Source organism: Microchirus variegatus (assembly GCF_963457635.1).
Source record: "Microchirus variegatus genome assembly, chromosome: 13".
NCBI classification, from domain to species: Eukaryota; Metazoa; Chordata; class Actinopteri; order Pleuronectiformes; family Soleidae; genus Microchirus; species Microchirus variegatus.
The window spans coordinates 6907620-6927554 of record NC_139814.1 but is presented as its reverse complement, the minus strand read 5'-3'; the positions used below and the strand labels follow the sequence as shown (position 1 = coordinate 6927554).

General features: G+C 39.8%; 2 protein-coding genes across 3 annotated transcripts; one reads left to right on the top strand and one right to left on the bottom strand.

The window, feature by feature from the left end:
* Window positions 1–1460: 1460 nt before the first annotated feature.
* Window positions 1461–10221, top strand: LOC310935487 (polyadenylate-binding protein 1-like). 2 transcript variants are annotated; one of them, XM_083899399.1, is made up of 14 exons: window positions 1461–2077; window positions 4150–4343; window positions 5553–5668; window positions 5891–6030; window positions 6137–6231; window positions 6320–6457; window positions 6788–6883; window positions 7369–7735; window positions 7843–7950; window positions 8042–8181; window positions 8263–8347; window positions 8579–8709; window positions 9529–9628; window positions 9830–10221. In XM_083899399.1, the coding sequence occupies exons 1-13, from the start codon at window positions 1885–1887 to the stop codon at window positions 9619–9621; spliced, it is 1896 nt and encodes a 631-aa protein (XP_083755525.1). In that variant the 5' UTR covers window positions 1461–1884; the 3' UTR covers window positions 9622–9628; window positions 9830–10221. The 2 variants fall into 2 exon arrangements, with proteins under 2 accessions (XP_083755525.1, XP_083755524.1); XM_083899398.1 differs by having other exon boundaries at window positions 8039–8181.
* A 1123-nt stretch (window positions 10222–11344) lies between these two features.
* LOC310936132 (uncharacterized protein) lies at window positions 11345–19092 on the bottom strand (the record flags this gene model as incomplete). Its single annotated transcript, XM_083900171.1, has 4 exons — window positions 11345–11546; window positions 11728–11848; window positions 18507–18663; window positions 19078–19092. 4 exons carry the CDS (start codon window positions 19090–19092, stop codon window positions 11345–11347), a joined length of 495 nt encoding a protein of 164 aa, XP_083756297.1.
* Between the last annotated feature and the right edge of the window lie 843 nt (window positions 19093–19935).

The following is a 19935-nucleotide window of genomic DNA, read 5'->3' as shown; positions in this document are numbered from 1 at the left end:
GTCGAAGGTTGAATTGGAGATGATTATTCACGATTTTATATCCTCGCGTCTAGACTATTGTAATAGTCTTTTTACATTTTTGTTGAAATAGGAAGGCTCTCCCCTTTTCCCCTCACTGCCTAGACACTGTTGACACTTTTAAAAAGTATATATAATATTATTTTTAACCAGATATTTAGTAAGACTAGGGTCCTTCTTTTTTTAGTGTGTTTTTCCAGTTTTTTTTGTTTAAACAAACCTATGATTTTACCCTGTCAGTATTTTATGTATTTTACTTGTATCTCCCTGTGAAGCACTTTGTGGTTCCATAAATGTGAAAGGTGCTATATAAATAAAAATGGATTCACTTACTTAAATGCAAGCAAACATATTGGGTTAGCCTTTAGTTCAGGGGTCTCAAACTCAAATGACCGGGGGGCCAATGTGTATCTAATGTGGTCAAGAGGGGGCTGGCCTAAGTGGGAAAAAAGTGGGAAAAAAAACCACTGTTCACAATATTGCATCATGATATCACACGTATACTTAATAATACTATTTATGAAGCAAAATTAATGTAATAATAATAAAAAAATATATATTACATATATAGTAATTCAAATTTGTGCCAGGAGCCGTTTTGGCCACTGCCATTCGCTAAGAAGCGTATTAATATATGTAATTGAATGTTGTATATGATACATTTAATAATAGGATAATTATGACCAAATGTCTTATTACTGTTATAAAAAGTCATTGCTAGCAAACATATATTATATTATATTATATTATATCACCTCGCTGGCAGCTGTGCCTCAGCTACACACTGTGTTTAAAAGACGGTGAGGTTTGTGGGCCATGTTTTCGTTATAACATGATATTAAGTGGGGGGCCGCATGGTATCGATTGGGGGGCCACATGTTGTAGGTGATGGCAGTGCTGCTGACAATGACAGCTATCACTTTAAAGCGTCTCCATGTGTCCTCTGTAAAACTGTGACTTTAATCTGGGACAGTTTTCTGTTTAACAAGTTGAGCTTGTCATGTGTGTAAGAAAGTGTGTTTTTGTTACTCCTACCTTGTCAGGACCAGCAGTCCTCATGGGGACCAAAGCCTAGCTGTAAAGGCTGAACTTAATTTCTGAAGAGCCGATAAAGGTTACAGTTAACATGTGAATTGTGGTTATGGACAGGAATTAATTGGTTATGGTTGATGTTAGGGATACGGCTTTAGTTAGGTTGTTGAAAATGAATTAAAGTCAATGCAGTGTCCTGACAAGAATAGCTGCGCAATCATGTGTGTGTGTTTGTCCAGTTTCGGCCTGCGTCTCTTGCGTGATTGCATCATCATGCGTACAGCCTGTGGTTAACGCCCCTTTGTTGACGTTTTTTCCAGTGTACTTGAAGGTGATTGGTCCGTGTAGATAACGTGCCCTCTCGTATATATACCTCGACTTCCCCGTCCTGTCCCACCCCTCAACCCCGGCAGTTAGTGCTATGTGAGTGCGTGTGTGCTCCTGAGCTTGCTCGGCACACGTTCTATAAAAAAAATAAAAAAACAAAAAAAAATTTAAAACATACAAAAAAAAAGCCAAAAAATCATTTATTGTAACAAGTCGGAGAAGCTGGAGTGTGGACAACCGCGGAGTGGACGGTAACGTAGAAGAAAAAGCAGCCTAACGTTAACACGAGTGTTCCAGTCGACGTGGTTTAGAGGAGACCGGTTTAGAGTCACGTTAGCTTTTTTCGTCGAGTCAGAGTCGAGTGAGTTTTCATACCGTTACAAGTCGACATACTGTCATTTTTCGTACGTTCGTTTGCTAACGTTTACCACCGTACCGTCCTGACGTGACGCTCCGACAACTTTTTTTTTTTTAGTTCAAATTTAACGTTGTCCACAGCCGACCAACATGAACCCCAGTGCCCCCAGTTATCCCATGGCCTCCCTGTACGTCGGGGATCTACATTCAGATGTGACCGAGGCCATGCTGTACGAGAAATTCAGCCCCGCCGGTGCTATCCTGTCCATCCGGGTTTGCAGGGACATGATCACCCGGCGTTCTCTCGGATATGCCTATGTCAACTTCCAACAGCCAGCGGACGGTATGTAATCTGTATCTGTGAACATATATGAGGTCTCAATTTGTACAAAAATACACGTTTTCTATAAATGACAGCCGCTGAAAAGTGGGGAGCCAGCATCTCTGCTCCACACGTGACTGCGGCCGACATGTTGTCTGTCGGGTCTCCTCTGTTAAACCTCCCAGCAGTGGCGTAACCGAAAAATACCAGGGCCCGGCCCTGCCCAGTCCACCCCACCCCTGTAATGTAGCAGTGGTCTGTCACAATTCAGTTTGCTCTCTGTTAGGACAACACCCAATCTGTTTCAACCTTAAATGCTGAACAACTGATCCATTAATCCCTTAATAAACAGTCTGAAAAAAACAAATTTAATTTTAATTTAATGACATAAGGAATGCAGATTATAACACACATTATGGTGGCCTTTACATACCAAGCATTATTTCTTCTGACTTCTGTTTTAAAATGAGAAGGTAGTTCTTTATTTTGTCCTGCTGTGGGGAAAATTTATTTGTAGAAATATTGTTATGCACCTTTGATTTTTATGTATACTACGCCCACAGCTGTTCAATCTAAAGTGCTGCCTTGGGCCAACAATTAATTGCTTAATCAACCATTAATTATTCAGATGGTTGATTTATTTATTTTTTTATTTCAATATATTTTTGTAAATAAGGTATTGTTGGAGTAAATATCAACATAATAATTGGCAATGAAAATATTGGTCAGGATGGAGACCTAGCATTTTCATCAGTTGAAAGTAATACGTTTGCGTCTTCAAAGGAACATTTGAATATGTTAGCTCTGCCCAAAGCCAAACTACCCCCCATCCCCCCAAGCAAAAGTTGTCTGTTTGCCATTGATAAGAAAGTACAGAGCACAGTGTTTGTCCTCTGGTTTTTATATGTTGGGCTGTCATGATATTTCTGTTGAATCAAGCAATCAATCAATTTTAAGGTTTTACATTTAAATGGCACAATATTAAGGGAAGTTTATGCCAAAACAAAACAAGAGCAAACTATTTTTGAACAGTTTAGTGTTCCTCTTCATGTCATGGACTTGGTAGAATAGGCAGAATTTTTGTAATTTTCTCACACAATGTTAATGGACTAAAATGTATTCTCCCTGTTGCTGTCTTGGACCCTTTTTGTCCTCTCAGTATTCTTATTTCACAAGATCATATCTCATCAATTAAGAAATATTTGCTCCAATATTACAAACTAACTAACAGAACAGGATGAGTCAGCGGGAGGATAGTGTGTGGTTACCCTGGTCATAAGGTAGCATAAATAAACTGTAGTACAGCATTTTGATAAAGTTGTTTAGTCAATAACTGTAATTAAACTTTCCTTTGGTTATGTTATGTTATCTATGGTACTGTAGATTGCAGCTGAATTGGTGTTCCAATGATAACAAGATTCGGAGTTGAAACTGCTTTTTCAGCGAGGGATGGCACAATACTACTTTTTTGTGTCCTATAACAATATCACAAACTTGATTATCTACCAATATCAGTCTGATACAGTCATTTTAGATCTTTTTAAAGACAACACATTTATGCTGGCCATTTCAAGATATTTCAAAGACATAATTCTCCAACTGTTTTACAAATGTTCTTCTTCCATAAAGGAGAAATAAACAGTCCACAACATGATTCAACTAAAATGTTGTTGCTGATTTTTATTTACATTTTTGTCATTTACATAGTGAAGCTTGCGATATGTAGGATATTTCGATTGTATTGTATATTGGAGCCAATGATTTTGAAGAGTATCGGACCGACACCTAGTATCGCATCGGGGATTGGGTACTTTCTGGAGTTGAAAGTGCATGCCTCGGGAAATGTGTTAATTTGTCCTGGAGGTAAAGAAAGGAAATTTACACCTTTTAACAGATGTAAATATATGTAATGGCCATGACACCATGAGTCGAGGCTATGCTAATTTGGGATATGCTTGTTTTTCAATGTTATTCTCTTTCCCAGCAGCTTCAATCCAGGAGAAACACAACCCCACCTAACTAAATACTATTATAGCGAATGTATGAATATTTACATAAATAACCATCTCCCTGTTTTTGTATCCCCTCCACAGCTGAGCGTGCCTTGGACACAATGAACTTTGATGTTATTAAGGGACGGCCTGTGCGCATCATGTGGTCGCAGCGTGATCCATCACTGAGAAAGAGTGGCGTGGGAAACATCTTCATCAAGAATCTGGACAAGTCCATCGACAACAAAGCTCTATATGACACTTTCTCTGCTTTTGGCAACATCCTGTCATGCAAGGTAGAAAAGCCCCTGGGCTATGTCAGCTTTGCTGTTTCTAACCTAAAACTGGGGGGGATGGTTAACAGTCACTGCAGTGGTGTAACATTTTTGAGTGCAAGCACAATTTGCATGTGTTTGCGTTTGGAAGGGTCCCAAGTGTTTCATTCAGACTGTAGAATGGGGAAAGACCCTCTACTCATAAAGGCCACATTATACTTCTCCGACTGCGTATGCGTTATCCGTCTGCGTCACCACGGAGACGCCTCGAGCATTTATACTTCTGCGTCGTGGTGACGGACACTCGCTGCAATTTCCCGCCCGATCAGTAGGGGTCGCTGCGCAAGGTTGTTGTGCTTCTGGCTACAGTGAGCAATGGCGTCCGAGAAAGAAAGAGAGAGAAAGACTGTTGTTGTTGAAAAAGTGGCCGTTTCTCACTTTTCTGTGTCACGGAACGCAGTTTTAAGATAATTTGAGGCGAGAAATTGGCCATTTAGAGTCTAAACATGTGCTGTGTGTGTTAAGATATGACGTATTTATAGTTCGGCAGCGGCGTTATCGGCGGGGATCAGCTCCGCCTCTGTCAGGACGCCCGGAGCGCACTGAGAGCCGGCACAGAGCAGCTTGGCTCGGCCTGTCCTGAGGACCAATCGCAGCTCTTGCCGTCTCCGTTGTCCCTTGACGGAGTGACGGACACTTAAAAAATATTCCGTGCACCCGGAGACGACGCAGAGGCTCTTCGACAGGTTCTGCGTCGACGCAGAGGACTCTGCGTAGCTACGCAGAGCACTTTACGCAGGAGTATAAATTGGGCTTAACAGTGATACCTTCACCTAATGAATACTAAACAAATTTGTTAGATAAAATCAGTTTATTCTCTCAGTTTGATTCTGTATATGCTGTTTCCATAGATATTCCATGGGAATTGTGCTGGTCAGCAAACTGTGTTTTTGTATTTCAATGGGTTTTATAAATTATCTCAAACCTTTAGATTGAGATAATTTATAGTTCACATACCTTACGCTTAGTGTCCCAGAGTGATCCTGCAAAGACGTATTCTCAAGATACAATTGGTAGATGATGGTTTTTGTTTTTTTCGCACAGCACAGTCCCATAGCAAAAAAAAAGAATCTGAGATGCTTCATTTTGTAAAATTACCCTTTTTACGTTGAATATTCTGTTATTGCTTGTGTGTGGGGCTTAAAACAACATGTGTCTTCCTTCTCTAAGGTGGTTTGCGATGAGAGTGGCTCTAAAGGCTATGGCTTTGTGCATTTTGAGACCCAGGAGGCGGCCGAAAGAGCCATTGAGAAAATGAACGGCATGCTGCTCAATGACCGCAAAGTGTAAGTGAATGGTTTGTCTAGTTTTGACATTTGTTTTGTGCAAAGAAATGTGTGAAATGAAACAAAATACTTTTTCTGAGTGTTTATCTTAGCTATTATTTATATTAGCTGAATAATGTAAAGAGACATCTTACAGTACTAACTAAACAACACGGTTCAATAATTTGTATTCTTTCTTTATCTTTATTTCTCAAATTGTATTTCTAAATTTACACTTCACAGATTTGTGGGCCGCTTCAAATCTCGCAAAGAACGCGAGGCTGAGCTTGGTGCCCGAGCCAAGGAGTTCACAAACGTCTACATCAAAAACTTTGGAGACGACATGGATGAAGAGAAGCTGAGAGAGCTCTTTAGCAAATATGGTCAGTTGGATGTATTTCATTCTGCTATATTTTTTCAAACATTCGCATTTTTGCATCCTCCTTGGCATTTTTGCACAGTCACTAAGGTTGTTACTCTGTTGCTAAGGTCATGCCATGAGTATCCGCATCATGACAGATGATGGTGGAAAGTCTCGAGGCTTCGGGTTCGTCAGCTTTGAGAGTCACGAGGACGCCCAGAAAGTAAGATGGGCTTTCGAGTTTTCTGACCCACTGAGAATTTCAACCATTTCCTGCCCCAAAGCTGACTCTGTTGTCTTGGTTGTTGCAGGCTGTGGATGAGATGAATGGGAAGGAGATGAACGGCAAGCTGATCTATGTCGGACGTGCGCAGAAGAAAATTGAGCGACAGACGGAGCTCAAGCGCAAATTTGAGCAAATGAAACAAGATCGCATGACTCGCTACAATGTACGTTTCTTTCTCTGTTGATAAGTTGGCCAAACCAAAACCAGAGTGATAGACCATGATACAAAAAAAAAAAACTAGATGAAAAAAACGCAGCTTTGTCAAATTCAGTGCTCTCTGTTTAGTAGGTTGCACTGGCCAAAATGGCTGCAACAGTGACTGTAGTTCATGGGCCTCACGTTTCTTCACCATAGACTGTGGGGATGAATATGTATTACAGACAACAACATTAATTTAAATATACAATGACTGTTTCTGCACATCTCAAATGTAAAAAAAAAAAGAAGAAAGAAAACACACATTTTAACTACTTTTGCTTGTCTTCCTTTTCAGGGCGTCAACTTGTACGTGAAGAATCTTGATGATGGAATTGATGATGAACGTCTGCGAAAGGAGTTTGCAGCATTTGGCACCATAACTAGTACCAAGGTAACCCCTCAGCTGTTCACTTATTGAATTATAATTTAGATAATACTATTCAGCCTACGTCCATTCTATTTTGTTTTCCTTTAACCTCATTTATACACATGATTGGCAATAATGATATACAGCATGTAAACGGGAAGCTTTTTGTTATCAGCCAGTAGTTGAGTTGTGGCCAGTTAGAACAAGTCAGGAGGATGGTGAGTCATAATTTTTAAAAGTCTGTGTTTCTGCCTGTCCAAGTGCAGCCTCAAGGTTTTCATACAAAAAAACAAGCCAGCATCATATTCATGCTTTTCTGTTTTTGGGGCTAAAACATGGGCGGAAACTAGAGCAGAATCCATGTGTTTTTGATTTGAAAATTGAGTAATGTACTGTAGATGTGGCCTCAGTTACAGCCCTGAGACCATGCAGATGTATAGCCAGTAGTTATTGCTAATAACAGCCATAATACTTCATCTAGAATTGATTTTATTGGACGTTCCCCTCAGGTGATGATGGAAGGTGGACGCAGCAAAGGCTTTGGCTTTGTCTGCTTCTCGTCTCCCGAGGAGGCCACTAAAGCTGTGACTGAAATGAATGGACGCATCGTAGCCACCAAGCCACTGTATGTTGCCCTGGCCCAGCGGAAAGAAGAGCGTCAAGCCCACCTGACCAACCAGTACATGCAGCGCATGGCCAGCATGCGTGCGGTCACAAACCCAGTCATCAGTCCCTACCAGCCCGCTCTGCCCTCTGGATACTTCATGGCAGCCATACCTCAGACCCAGAATCGCGCGACTTACTACCCAGCTGCTGGCCAGATGGCCCAGCTGCGCCCAAGCCCACGCTGGACCACCCCAGGTGCCCGTCACCAACGTGAGTGTCCCGTTGTCATTGTGTATATTTACTGTCATTTTAAAAGCAGCAGAACAGAAGCCGTTTGTACTTGTACATGATATTTATATATTTTTGTGGGTTCATAGAGTTCCAGAACATCCCAGGAGTCATGCGTCCCTCAGCACCACGGCCTCAGACCCTCAACGCGATGCGACCTGCCTCTGTGCCTCGCATGATGGCCACTCAGCGTGTTGGTCAGTCACCTGACTAGTAGCCTGTTTTATTACACTGTTTCTCTTTTTCTTGCATTTTTTGTGTTGATCGGTTTGTCTCTTTGTCCAGCAGCTCAGACAATGGGCCCCCGAGCCACCTCGCCTGCCGCAATGGCCAACCAAGTGCGTGGAGTCCCTCAGTACAAGTACGCTGCAGGAGTCCGCAATCCCCAGCAACACATGGCTGCTCAGTCACCAGTCGCGATGCAGCAGGTAGGACTGCATGGCAATTCACCTACTCTGCTTTCTGTGTTTAAAAGTCTCAATCTGACTGGTAATTCTTCGTCTCCTCAGCCTGCAGTCCACGTTCAAGGACAGGAACCTCTGACTGCTTCCATGCTGGCTGCTGCTCCACCACAGGAACAGAAGCAGATGCTGGGTAAGATCCAGCAACAGGAGCAGATACTGCGTCAGCCTTACATAGCATGATTTTCACTTAGATTGTGCTTCTTTATCCTTAGTCGCTCCAAACACTTAACACCTAGAATGCTGTTTTAAAACGGCATCGCTTCAATAATTTGGGACAAATGACACAGAATTTATCACACCAAGACAAAATATTAGGGTGAATTCCATCCTGTCTAAAGTTCTCACTGTGTCACTCCTCTAGGTGAGCGTCTTTTCCCAATGATCCAGAACATGCATCCCAGTCTGGCAGGAAAGATCACAGGCATGCTGCTGGAGATTGACAACTCGGAGCTGCTCCACATGCTGGAATCTCCAGAGTCTCTGCGCTCAAAGGTCAGTAGTTGAGTTTGTTAATATTGAGAGGTCAACAGATGTACAGGTCAATTCATTTTTTTCACAATGCAGTCCTATGACAGATCTACCTATGTGAACAAGCAGTTGAATTGGTGTATTATGATTTTTCTTTTTTTTAAGTTTTAAAATTGTTACATCATATTGATTAACCATTAATGTTATCAAATTATGGCTATGGTAATACCAGGAGCACTTCTGGTGGATCCAGTGAACTTTTGGATTGCTCTAAACTGTGGTGCTGATGGGGGTGGGCGATATGGGCAAAAAAAACAATATATACATGTTTTGGGGATTTTGGCAATTGTGATGATTAGTTAATATCCTTTTCAAAATATGGTTCCAGATTATATGGAAATCATGTTTCAGGAAAACAAACATGTTAAAGACTCATAACTGAACTACAAGTGTAAAAAACTGAGTCGAACTCAGGGTAAACATTCAGATGCTCTGCTGTGAGGTTAATTGTGCAGCAAACAAGCCACAGGAAATAATAAAACAATTTCAAACACTTTGCTGCGGGGGCTGCTGTCTCCCATGTTTTCTCCTTATTAGCATAACCACTCATGGCTAACCTGTGGTCATGTGATCATGTAGGACCACTCGTTGTCACATTACACTGAATCCTTCTCAGAGCTGCAGCAAGAAGGGCTGCTGCTGTTCATGCATTCGGGGAATGCGTTTTTAAGTTTCAGTGGGCGTTTCATCAGTTTTTGTGAAGTCATTTAAATACTCAATAACGTCAATCAGGATATTGTGACCTCGAGTTGTGACTCACATTATCTGACTTGATGTTTGTAGGTGGATGAGGCAGTGGCTGTGCTTCAGGCCCACCAGGCCAAGGAGAACGCCCAGAAGAGTGTGACAAATGCAACTGTTGTCCCAAGTGTCTGAACCCAAGGTAAGACTAGTTTTCTACTGCTGCTTTTTGGGATCTTTTTGGGGATCTGAACAGTTTCTGTTCTCTGTCATCTGGGCCATTGTATTCTTCAAGGGAGTCCATATCAGCCAAACTTTTTGTTGAGTCTATTTTAAAGTGATACTGTTCTGATTATAAAGCATATTTGGTATTAATTTATTTTACATCTTTGTGTTTTCACAGGAATGTGCATCCTTGAGATTAACGTCGTCAATGGGGGAAAAAAACAATAAAAAAAAAAATAGAATTTAACAGTGAAAATTTAAAAAAAGAAGACAAAACAAAGTAAAAGAAGTCAAATAATATTTTAAAAGTCAATGGCAACAAGTCTCCAGCCAGGCTTAGGGTAGATGTTGACACCAGGCCTTGTTTGTGGAGTTAAACAGAAAAAGAAAAAAAAAAAAAAGAGAAAAAGTTAAAATAAAAAAATGATTGAGGGCTTTTAGTGGTGACCTGAGTTTGAAAGCATTCCTTTCTGCCATTTTATTCCCTTTTAAATGTTTGAATGTTCCCGGCTGCTAAAGCCTCTTATTGTGAAATTTCCTTTGACCTTTGCTTGCTTAAATAAAAATGGTTTAAAAAAAACAACACAGTGTCCATGTCTGGCTTTAACCCTATGGTTTATGGTCGCCGTAGTGTGCCGGCCGCATAACATAAATGATGTCGTATCCTGTGCGGGGCACCTCTGAATTTTTGTAACTTTGTCGGCTGCGTCGCACGCCAACTCTTCATTTTCAACATGGACGCCTTTGAGGGAAGACTGGCCGAGCAGGTCCGCTTTGTACAAGCGTTTGTATGACTCTTCTGTCTGAGAGTCCCCTACCGTAGAGGCGAATACTGCAACTAACGGCACTGTGCATGCTTGTAGGTTGCCCGCCGTCTACAGGGCCCTACACCACAGTGGCATAAACAAGGCTTTAGTGCTCACACGGCCGCAAGTGCACCCATGGTAAATTGATGTGGGAATAATACACAACTCCTTATATGGACATCCTGGGGGTGTGCGTTTATAGGTCACATTTTTTTTCCATTTCATGTGTTGTTGAGTCAAAGTTACGATTCATTTTCTGTCACATTTTTATGATGTGATATAAAGTAGCAATAATTGTGCAGAAGTCACAAAATATAGACCGTGAGCCAAGTTAACTTTAAACTGACGTATTTCCAAATTTCACAAATTCAATTCAGTTTTAAACATTTTCTGTACTTTTTGCACTATCAGTTTTCTTTTCATCAGATTGCCTATAGGTTGTGCTGGAAAAAAAGGATATGAGACACTCTATATTGCACGTTCTTCTAGCCTCTGTATTGTACTTTTAAACATAGTAACTCTGAGTTGTAAGGGGTTAAGAAATGACTGATTTATTGCTGTAGTATGAGCCACTTTTGATTTCCTGCTGCCATTTGGGTTGTAACGGGAGTTAGCAACAATCCCATATGTTCTTAAACACTTGTCAAAACAAGGAGGATTGATAATGAAACCCTTTTCATACGAACAGACTGGCAAAATGAAAATGTTGTGTTTCAAATCCTTTATTTGTGCATTGATGCAGAGAAAAATAAATATCGATGTTAATGAAAAAGCACAGAAACACATTTCAGGCTGTTGCTGTCAGTGCCATCCCTTTGACTCCGTCCATGACGGAGAAGGTGGTGGTGGTGGCGGCACACTGACTGCATCCTTTGGATCAATGCTGTTTAGTTGGCAAGGGCGCGGGCCTGGCCCATCAGGTTCTGCAGGTACTCCTCCATCTGTTTCTGGAACTTGTCGATAAGGGGCTGGAACTGGGTCTGAGCGTTGGCGGCCAAGGGTTTCACCTGCTCCTCCATCTGAGCCATGGCAGCTTTTACCTGTTCCTGGACCTGAGCGGCCAGGGGCTCCATCTGGGTCTTGAAGTTCCTGTTGAGGAACGGCAATTTGATTTTATTTATCATCCATCTATACATTTACTACCTCCACAGGAGGGTCGCAGAATAGAAGAGAATAGAGAGACACAATATTCATGCAATGTTTAGTGCATAGATTAAGCAGTAGCGTGCACAAGAGACAAAAGTATTTTTTTAGGGTTCCCTGTACTCACTGAGCCTGGTTTGCCAGGTCCTGGTTGGCGATCACGCCAGAGATCTGCTCGCTCATTTTGTTCTTGAACTCCTCCACCATTCGGACGATGTCGATGTTGGCATCATCTTGAGCGAAGCTTGCTGCGAGGTTTTCCAGAGACGAAGATAAAAGAAACGTGACGTCAGGTCAAGTTGAGGAAACGACTTCAAAATGAAATACGAAATATACACACGTTTTCATTTGGAGGGAATAAGTATAGTAACTGTGAGAGTCCAAACCTTGTGCCACAGCAAGAAGGACAACGGCTGCAATGAGGGAGAATTTCATGGCTGATCAGTGGAGGAGACCTAGAGAAAACAAATGTTATTTAGTTGTTGTTTAGTTTAGTTTGCTTTCGTGTCCTAGTTTAGTTTAGTGTCCAATCGCAGAACCGGTTTACCTAGTTGTTGTTTTCTGTAGTAGTGGGTTAAAAGATCAACTGTTGCTTAATCAGATGACTCACTATCTTGTTCTAGGAATCCTAGTTGTTGTTTTGTTTTTTTATCTTTCCTCTAAGTGTTTGTCCAAACCCACGCACCACCGTGTGTACACGTCATCTACTTTATCACACAAACCAGGGAGCGATGTCCCTGAAAAAGCAGAGTGACTCTGAGATTGTGTGTTTGTGTTTTTTTTTTAAACTACTTTTGAGTATTCAAGACGATTTAACTTTTATTTCTTTTGAATGAGTACATTTGTTAAGGTTTTTGTATGACATTTTAAATGGAGGAATACAAACAGGAGCACGACTGGTGTGGAAAAGATGATTTCTTTCTCTTTTTCTCTTCATAATTTAAACGTATTTCGTCATTAACTCACATTTGAGAAAAAAGAATGATTTGAAATGAGATTGAATGGAAGTTTTTTAAGCAGTAATCCATTGCATGTCATCCATATGCTGCTAATGTCACATATGACAGGTCTACCATCGTAAAGGAATATTTCTAAATGTCAGTTTTTTTGTCCTATTTTCTTGTCTTTCCGCTCCCCACTATTTTACGCATTTGAGCATCCTTTGCTTCTAAAGGATGTTTTCTATGGAACATAAAATATATTTGACAGTAAAATTGTTATTCAAATACTAAAATTTGAGAAAAAGTGCCTGATTTTTGGCTGCCACCTGTTGTTTTTTTCAGTTATTTCTCTTAAAAATGAACACGAATTAAATACCAACATGACAGTTCACAGGTTATATTTGACTTTGAAAATTCAGTTTTAGAAATATTAGTAGTTTAACTAGTGCCGTTTAAACCCACGAGTAAAAAAAAAAAAAAGCACCAGAAGTGGACTCACCTGTACCGCAGGAGAATCTGGACCGGATGGTGTCTTCCACTGAGACTCTGTCGCTTCTTATAGTCTGGCACGGTGATGCAGCGCTGCCGTAGTGTGAATACGATTGGACGAGATAAAGAGGCGGAAGATTATTGGATGTTTGTGCCAGTAAAGCAGTGAGGGAGTCGCAGTCGCTGACCCTTGCTGCTCACTCTGCCACCTGAGCAAACTGAACCAAAGTCCAACAGCCCCTCTGCTGACTGTCCAACAAACCAGGATGAGTGTGTGTCTTATCATGTTGATTAAATAAAAAACACTTAATCACCAGAAACAATGTCACTGTTGCGACAGAGAGGCCAAATATGTTGGATGTCGCAAGGACAGAGAAGATAAATGACAGCGTCGCCTGTCTGTTTTTGTTGTTTTGTTGTGTTAAGTTTGCTCAGTCGTCTTTATTGTGATTAGTTTGGAACAATTGATGTACTTTACACTTTTCTTTCACAATTTGGCTTTGTTACGACACACAGAAAATTGTAATTGTTTTACTTTTGTAAAAAAAAATTTAAAAAAAGGTAAGACAACTAGAGCATCAAACTGTGTTCATAAAAAATGAAGCTATAAAAATTGTCACTTTTTTTTGTTTTTTTTAAACCAACATTAGTCATTTCTATACTTTTAACCCTTAAATTGGCACATTTTTGTCATGATACGCCTTCATTTTATGGTCTAAAAAACGCAATAAATAAATTATATTCAATATACTTCATTATATTTTTGCCTGGTATATGTGAAAGATTAGCAGAAACATCATATTTCATAAAATATGAAAGAGCACCAAGGCTATAACATTTTAAAAAGTTCTTTTTTTTTTTTTTTTTTAAACTAACATCCTCATCATACTTATCAAACATGAATTTAAATTTTTAACACTTAAATTGGCAAGTTTTGTCACAATGCATCAAAAAGAGTGATTTTGTGGACATTTTTGGTGCACTTTGTGTGAGTATTTTATGAAATATGACTAAAAATAAAAATACATGGAAAAAAAAAATGCACAACCTGGCATAAATGTTTAACAATATGCATGAAAAGGGGGTAAAATATTCTAGAAAATAGTGTGTTTAATGTTTTTTCTTAGTTTTAGTTCTATTTTCATTCCTTTGATCAATTATGAGTTGGTTATGTCACTTTCAGTATCTAAAAATGGGCTTTGTTTTGTGAGTATCTGTGATCACTTCATTGAGAGAGTGATAACATAAAATCATATTATAACCTACTGTGTAAAACTTATTTTGTATAAAATTACTACTTTAGTTAATGTCATAAAAACAACACATTCATATTAATTCAATACAGTGATCATGAACTACTGTAAACCATGTGGATGCAAACCTTCTACCTTTGATTTATATGGTGCAGCGTGTCATTGCAACTTGTTTATCTTTATGGTCGTCATAAAGTCATTATTCTCAACTTGACTCCTCTCTTAGGTCACTAATGGACAACTAAATATAGAAAGAAAAACACATACAAACAGCATTCATTGTTTGAAAATAGTAAGAATAATCTTATGTTTCTCCACCCAGTTAGAAAACCACTGATGTTTTGACTGTGAAGCTTTTATTAAAACCAGATAGGATGTTTTTTTTTAACCAGAGACTATTCTGTGTGCCTAGACACAATTCACTGTTGTCTGGACTCATGTGGTGGAAAACAGTCAAAGTCCTCCCTCTAACTACTAAACTAAACTAAACTACTCAATTCTACTATCAAGGCATGTGTTGAAGCAGTAATCAGCGCAAACTGCCCAACATTAAAAAAAACAAAAAACAAAGCAAACATAGATACATTAAGAAAAAGGGGCAGCATGAAAACCTGATAGGAGCCAAAAGTAACTTCTGCTTCATTTCAAAGATTTGAAACAGCAACTTCCTTGACCTTCTCAGAGTAAGACTCCTCCACAAACCAATTTATCACAGTGAAGATTTATGGGGCTGAGGCTCAGAGTTGGTTTAGTCACTGCAGACTCATTATCAACACTGTTTTTTCTACAACTGTGAAACAGAACGAATAAAAAAAAGAAAATAATAATCAGAATCCACATATGGCATCTAAAGACAAATGCTTTGTCTTCACTATTACCTCTGACATGTTTTATGTCCTGCAGCTACCATGTCTTATCATTTGATTGCTATTCTTATCAGGTTTGTGTTGACATAGGGAAATATTTTCAATTACATTCAAAGGTCCAGTGTGTGAGATTAGGTGACATCTAATGGTGACACTCCAGACTGTAACAGCTGAAGGACAAAATATATCCACCACATATCTAACTACAAAATATTTTTTGTATTTTCAAGTCATAATTATGAGATACTAAGTCATAATTATGGATACTAAGTCATGATTATGAGATATTAAGTCATAATTAAGAGATACTAAGTCATGATTATGAGATATTAAGTCATATTTATGGATACTAAGTCCTAATTGTGAGATACTAAGTCTTAATTATGAGATATTAAGTCCTAATTGTGATATACTAAGTCATAATTATGAGATACTAAGTCATAATTATGAGATATTAAGTCATAATTATGAGATACTAAGTCATAATTATGAGATACTAAGTCCTAATTGTGAGATACTAAGTCTTAATTATGAGATACTAAGTCATAATTATTAGATATTAAGTCATAATTATGAGATACTAAGTCATAATTGCGTATTATCTTATCTGTCTACATCATTACTAAAAAGGTACTATTATTATTAGTAACACTTGCGTTTTTTATACCATGGAGTTTTGTCAAAGTCAGATATTTTACAGGTTTGTTCATAATATTGAATGAGACATTTTTATAATGGCTGCTAGAATCAGCAATGAAATATGAAAATATAAAGTATATGGTTAATAGCCCTGTGCATGTTGAAGTTTGGTCCATGTGGATTTTCACTTGTTGTCTGGGAAACTTCGGGACCTAATACATATTTGTGAGACACATTTATAATAAATGTGCGTCTGATTCACTATGATTCACTCGTCTGAGATTTTGAAATGTTGCAGATTCAGAATGTTTTATGTTCAGAATAAGGAGGTGCCCTCCTGTTCCGGCTTTGGGATGAAATGAACCCTGAGTGTCTGCACTTATCCTGATGTGACTTATGTTGACATCATCTCTTATCTTTTCCCCCAGGTTACAAAGTCAAGCTCTGTTATTGCACTTTAAAGGTACAGTAGGCGGGATTTTCCTTTTGTTATTGATGAATTATTTCCTACATATAATTTCCATAAGTTTTCAGCACTGGGTCTACGTTGTGTGTGTGTGTGTGTGTGTGTGTGTGTGTGTGTGTGTGAGAGAGTGCTCAGATATCAGCTGTTCCATATTTCACCTGCTCTGTTTACATAATTTCTTCACCTACAGCACACGTGTCAATCTCAAGGCAGATGTGGCCCGCGAGTGATAGGTCTTACAAATCTGTGTTAAAATAGGTCTATGCTGCTTTAAGGCGTGCGTTGACCATACCACATTTCCCACAATGCATGGCGATTGCAATTTGTTTTATTTTATTATAAATTAATGTTGGGCACGTTAACGACATTACCGGCGTCGATGTTATCGCATAACTTGTTTCCATGAAGACTGACTGGAAAAAGATGCGTGTGACGTCATGTTTACATGCCGGAGTCCGGGCAGTTTACCCGTTAGCTATGTTAGCTGTGTTAGCTATGTTAGCTGCGTTAGCTATGTTAGCTCCTTTAGCGCCGTTAGCGCGCCTACAGTCAAACTGCAACGGTCTGTTTATAAAATGAAAAGTAACCAGCGTATATGTGCACTGCGTATGCCTCTCTTTTTAAAGTTTAGCGTTACTTTAGAGACTCATTTTAAAAATCGAGAGTCACATAAACATCTGCGTCTTTTTCAGGTCAGTCGTCATGGAAATGCGCCATGCGTCACGTTGACGCCGTTAACCGCCGCTAACGTGCCCAACACTATTTTAAACACATTGTAAGGACAGCGCATAGCCAAGCGGAAAAGGAACTCGGCTTGTAACTGAGCGGTTGCCGGTGTGAGTCCCCGCATGGTCAAGGGCTGGGATACCCCTCCCTGACCAACCCCCATTGGTCATTGTTAATTGGACATTAACAATGACCAATGGGGGCCACATCCACACGAAACGCTGCAGTACATATGCCAGGCCTGTAAGTGGCACTGTAACGAAAATAAAAGTTATCATAAAGCAAAGTGTAGACAATTTTGTCATTATATTTTGTGACTTTTCAGATGAGCCAACAAACCTAGCAAGGTGAAACTTTCTGGCGTCATCCTAACCACTTACTGAGGAGGAAATGGTTAAGTTCTGCTGCATGAGTGAGCTTCATCTCACTGTATTTACTAACCCAGGCCACAAGGGGGCCACGTTTACTGAACTCCTAGTGCCTGTTCCAAGCCTTGGTTAAAGGTAGGGTTGGAGAGCCCCTTCCTTCAGACTTCCCTCTTAAGTCGCAGATTCTGTATTTTCCTGGAGATGCCAACATTTTTGGATACTTCAAAATGACGACGTGATGCAGAAAAAAAACAACATTCACAAAGACATAAGGTGAACCTACTGGTCCAGTACAAACAGGGTCACCATGATGTCACTTTGCAGTCCTTTCTGTCGCCACTGGAGCAATATGCTAAAATCATACCTTTAATGGAAGGGATACGTCAGGAAGGGTAAACATCTCTGCCAAATCAAATATTTGGATAATCTGCTGTGGCAACCGCTAGAGAGGGAGAAGCCTACATTGTGAGTGACAGGCCTAAACTTACAACACGGAAGGAAAATCAGTTCATGGTCCAAATGCCAAAGGAAGGAAACGGACATAAAGCAGTGAAGCTGTTGTTATTAACTAATACAGCATCATGAGATGAGAGCAGATGAGAGCAGATGAGAGCAGATGAGAGCATGCCCTCCAGTGATCCAAACGCTCCATTACACTTATGATCTATGACTCTGTTTATTACTCATGTCTGTGTATGTGCGCTCTCATAAACAATGACAATAGGACACTTCTTTACACTTTTTTTTTTTACTGGTTATTGTAAGATTATCAGTCTCACACTTCACTGTACAACATTGTTTTTATTGGAACCAGATGTACGATGACCAAACCACTGTTTTACTGCAGATGCAGCTTTAGGTTTAATGAAATGCTCCCTTGTTCCTCCTCTGAACTTCCTTGGCCTCGGTCCAGACCACAGAAAGAATGAGAAATTACACAAGGCCCAGAAAGTCATAAAACCTTCTTAGGAAGCACGAGAGGAGGTCCCATTTCCTCTTCCAAGTATTTGTTTTGTACAAAGTCGGTGGTCTTAAGAGTCAGTATCTTCTCACTGTCATAGAGTGAGCGCGCTTGTTTCAGAGCAGTCACATCTTTTCCGTCCCGTGTCTCGTGAAGTAAAAACTGGCTTATTCTGCCTCAGAGTTGTAATCACATGCCTGAGGCTGCAGAGCTGGAGCTGTGAGCCCACACTGTAGTTGTTCTCTGCTGGTGCCACAGGAGAACACAGGAGGGAGAACACAGGAGGGAGAACACAGGAGGCTCACATTTCTTGGCTTGATAGTTCTCTGACTCCCCCACTGTTGCCTTCAAGTCCTGCACAGAACGCAGGAAATATGAAATAGTATGTGTGAAAAGATCAATACAACTAACAAAGTGGTAAATATGTAACTTTCTACAGCAGATGTGATGTGTTGGTATTAAGAGCTTTAAAAAAAATACATTCATTCTGTTTTCTTTCTGTTTCCAGTTGACAAAGTAATCAATAAAACTGAATCAAACGAGACATTTGAGAACATCATCATTTTGAGGTTTGACAAACACTGATCAACATTTTTCAACATTTTCTGACATTTAATGGACCAAGAGATTTATAAATAATAAACAAATGTCCAATCATTAATCCTAATTATCTGTATTAGTTTACACCTTGATGGTTATGGTGTATGATGATGGTGATGGTGGTGGATTCACTGCTCACGTGTGATGTGGCGATTGCATGTTTTTTACCGTTACACAGGGCATTTTTGTTGTTGTTGAATGAAAAAGCAGACAAAAGGACTGAACATGACTGTAATGATGTCAGTGTTGGAAACAACACACACACACACACACACACCCACACACACACACACACACACACACACACACACACACACACACACACACACACACACACACACACACACACACACACACACACACACACACACACACATTCTTGATTCAAAAATTAAATCGATACAATGCATAGTGTGTAGAGGCAAATTATGGCATCAAAACAATACAGTTTGTATAGATAATGTGATAATGTGATCACACAAAGGCAAATTTAAGACATTTATTCATTCAAATCAAATAACTTACTGTACAAAAAATAACTTGCATAAATAAAAGCTTAGGCTAGCTGCCTTTTTCTCCCAGAAGTTACAAAAATAAACTGTACACAAATAACACAAACTGGTGTTGTTTTTTTTCAAAATAGAAACTTAAAAAAAAAAAAAAAAAGTTTTGAAGTTTATGAATCGATTCAGAATCGTTGATGATTAGAATCGCGATTCATATGTGAATCGACCCCCCCCCCCTACTTATTAGTGAGGACCCTACCCCAGAGGTCTCAAACTCACATGCGTCCTCCCACTCGCTTGCTTTATGCCTTGTTTATGAACTATTCTCTCCTGTTTCCTTGTTTGTCTCTTCTAAAGCGAGAAGCTGTAGAAAACGAGCGGTCCCTGAAGGCACCACGTGAGTGACAGTGCTGCAGTCTAATCCACGCGCAGTCACAGTGAGGATGAGGATGATGATACTAACTGTAGCACCAGTGAAATGTGTCGAGGCAACATCAGCTTTAAGTTCGTCTTGTGGCAG

What these genes read in the sequence shown, in the direction of transcription:
- LOC310935487 (XM_083899398.1), top strand. Translation starts at nt 1,885, where the DNA reads ATGAACCCCAGTGCCCCCAGTTATCCCATGGCCTCCCTGTACGTCGGG. An exon ending in ATCGCATGACTCGCTACAAT is followed by an intron (nt 6,458 to 6,787) that starts GTACGTTTCTTT and finishes CTTCCTTTTCAG; the next exon opens with GGCGTCAACTTGTACGTGAA. An exon ending in CAGAGTCTCTGCGCTCAAAG is followed by an intron (nt 8,710 to 9,528) that starts GTCAGTAGTTGA and finishes TGATGTTTGTAG; the next exon opens with GTGGATGAGGCAGTGGCTGT.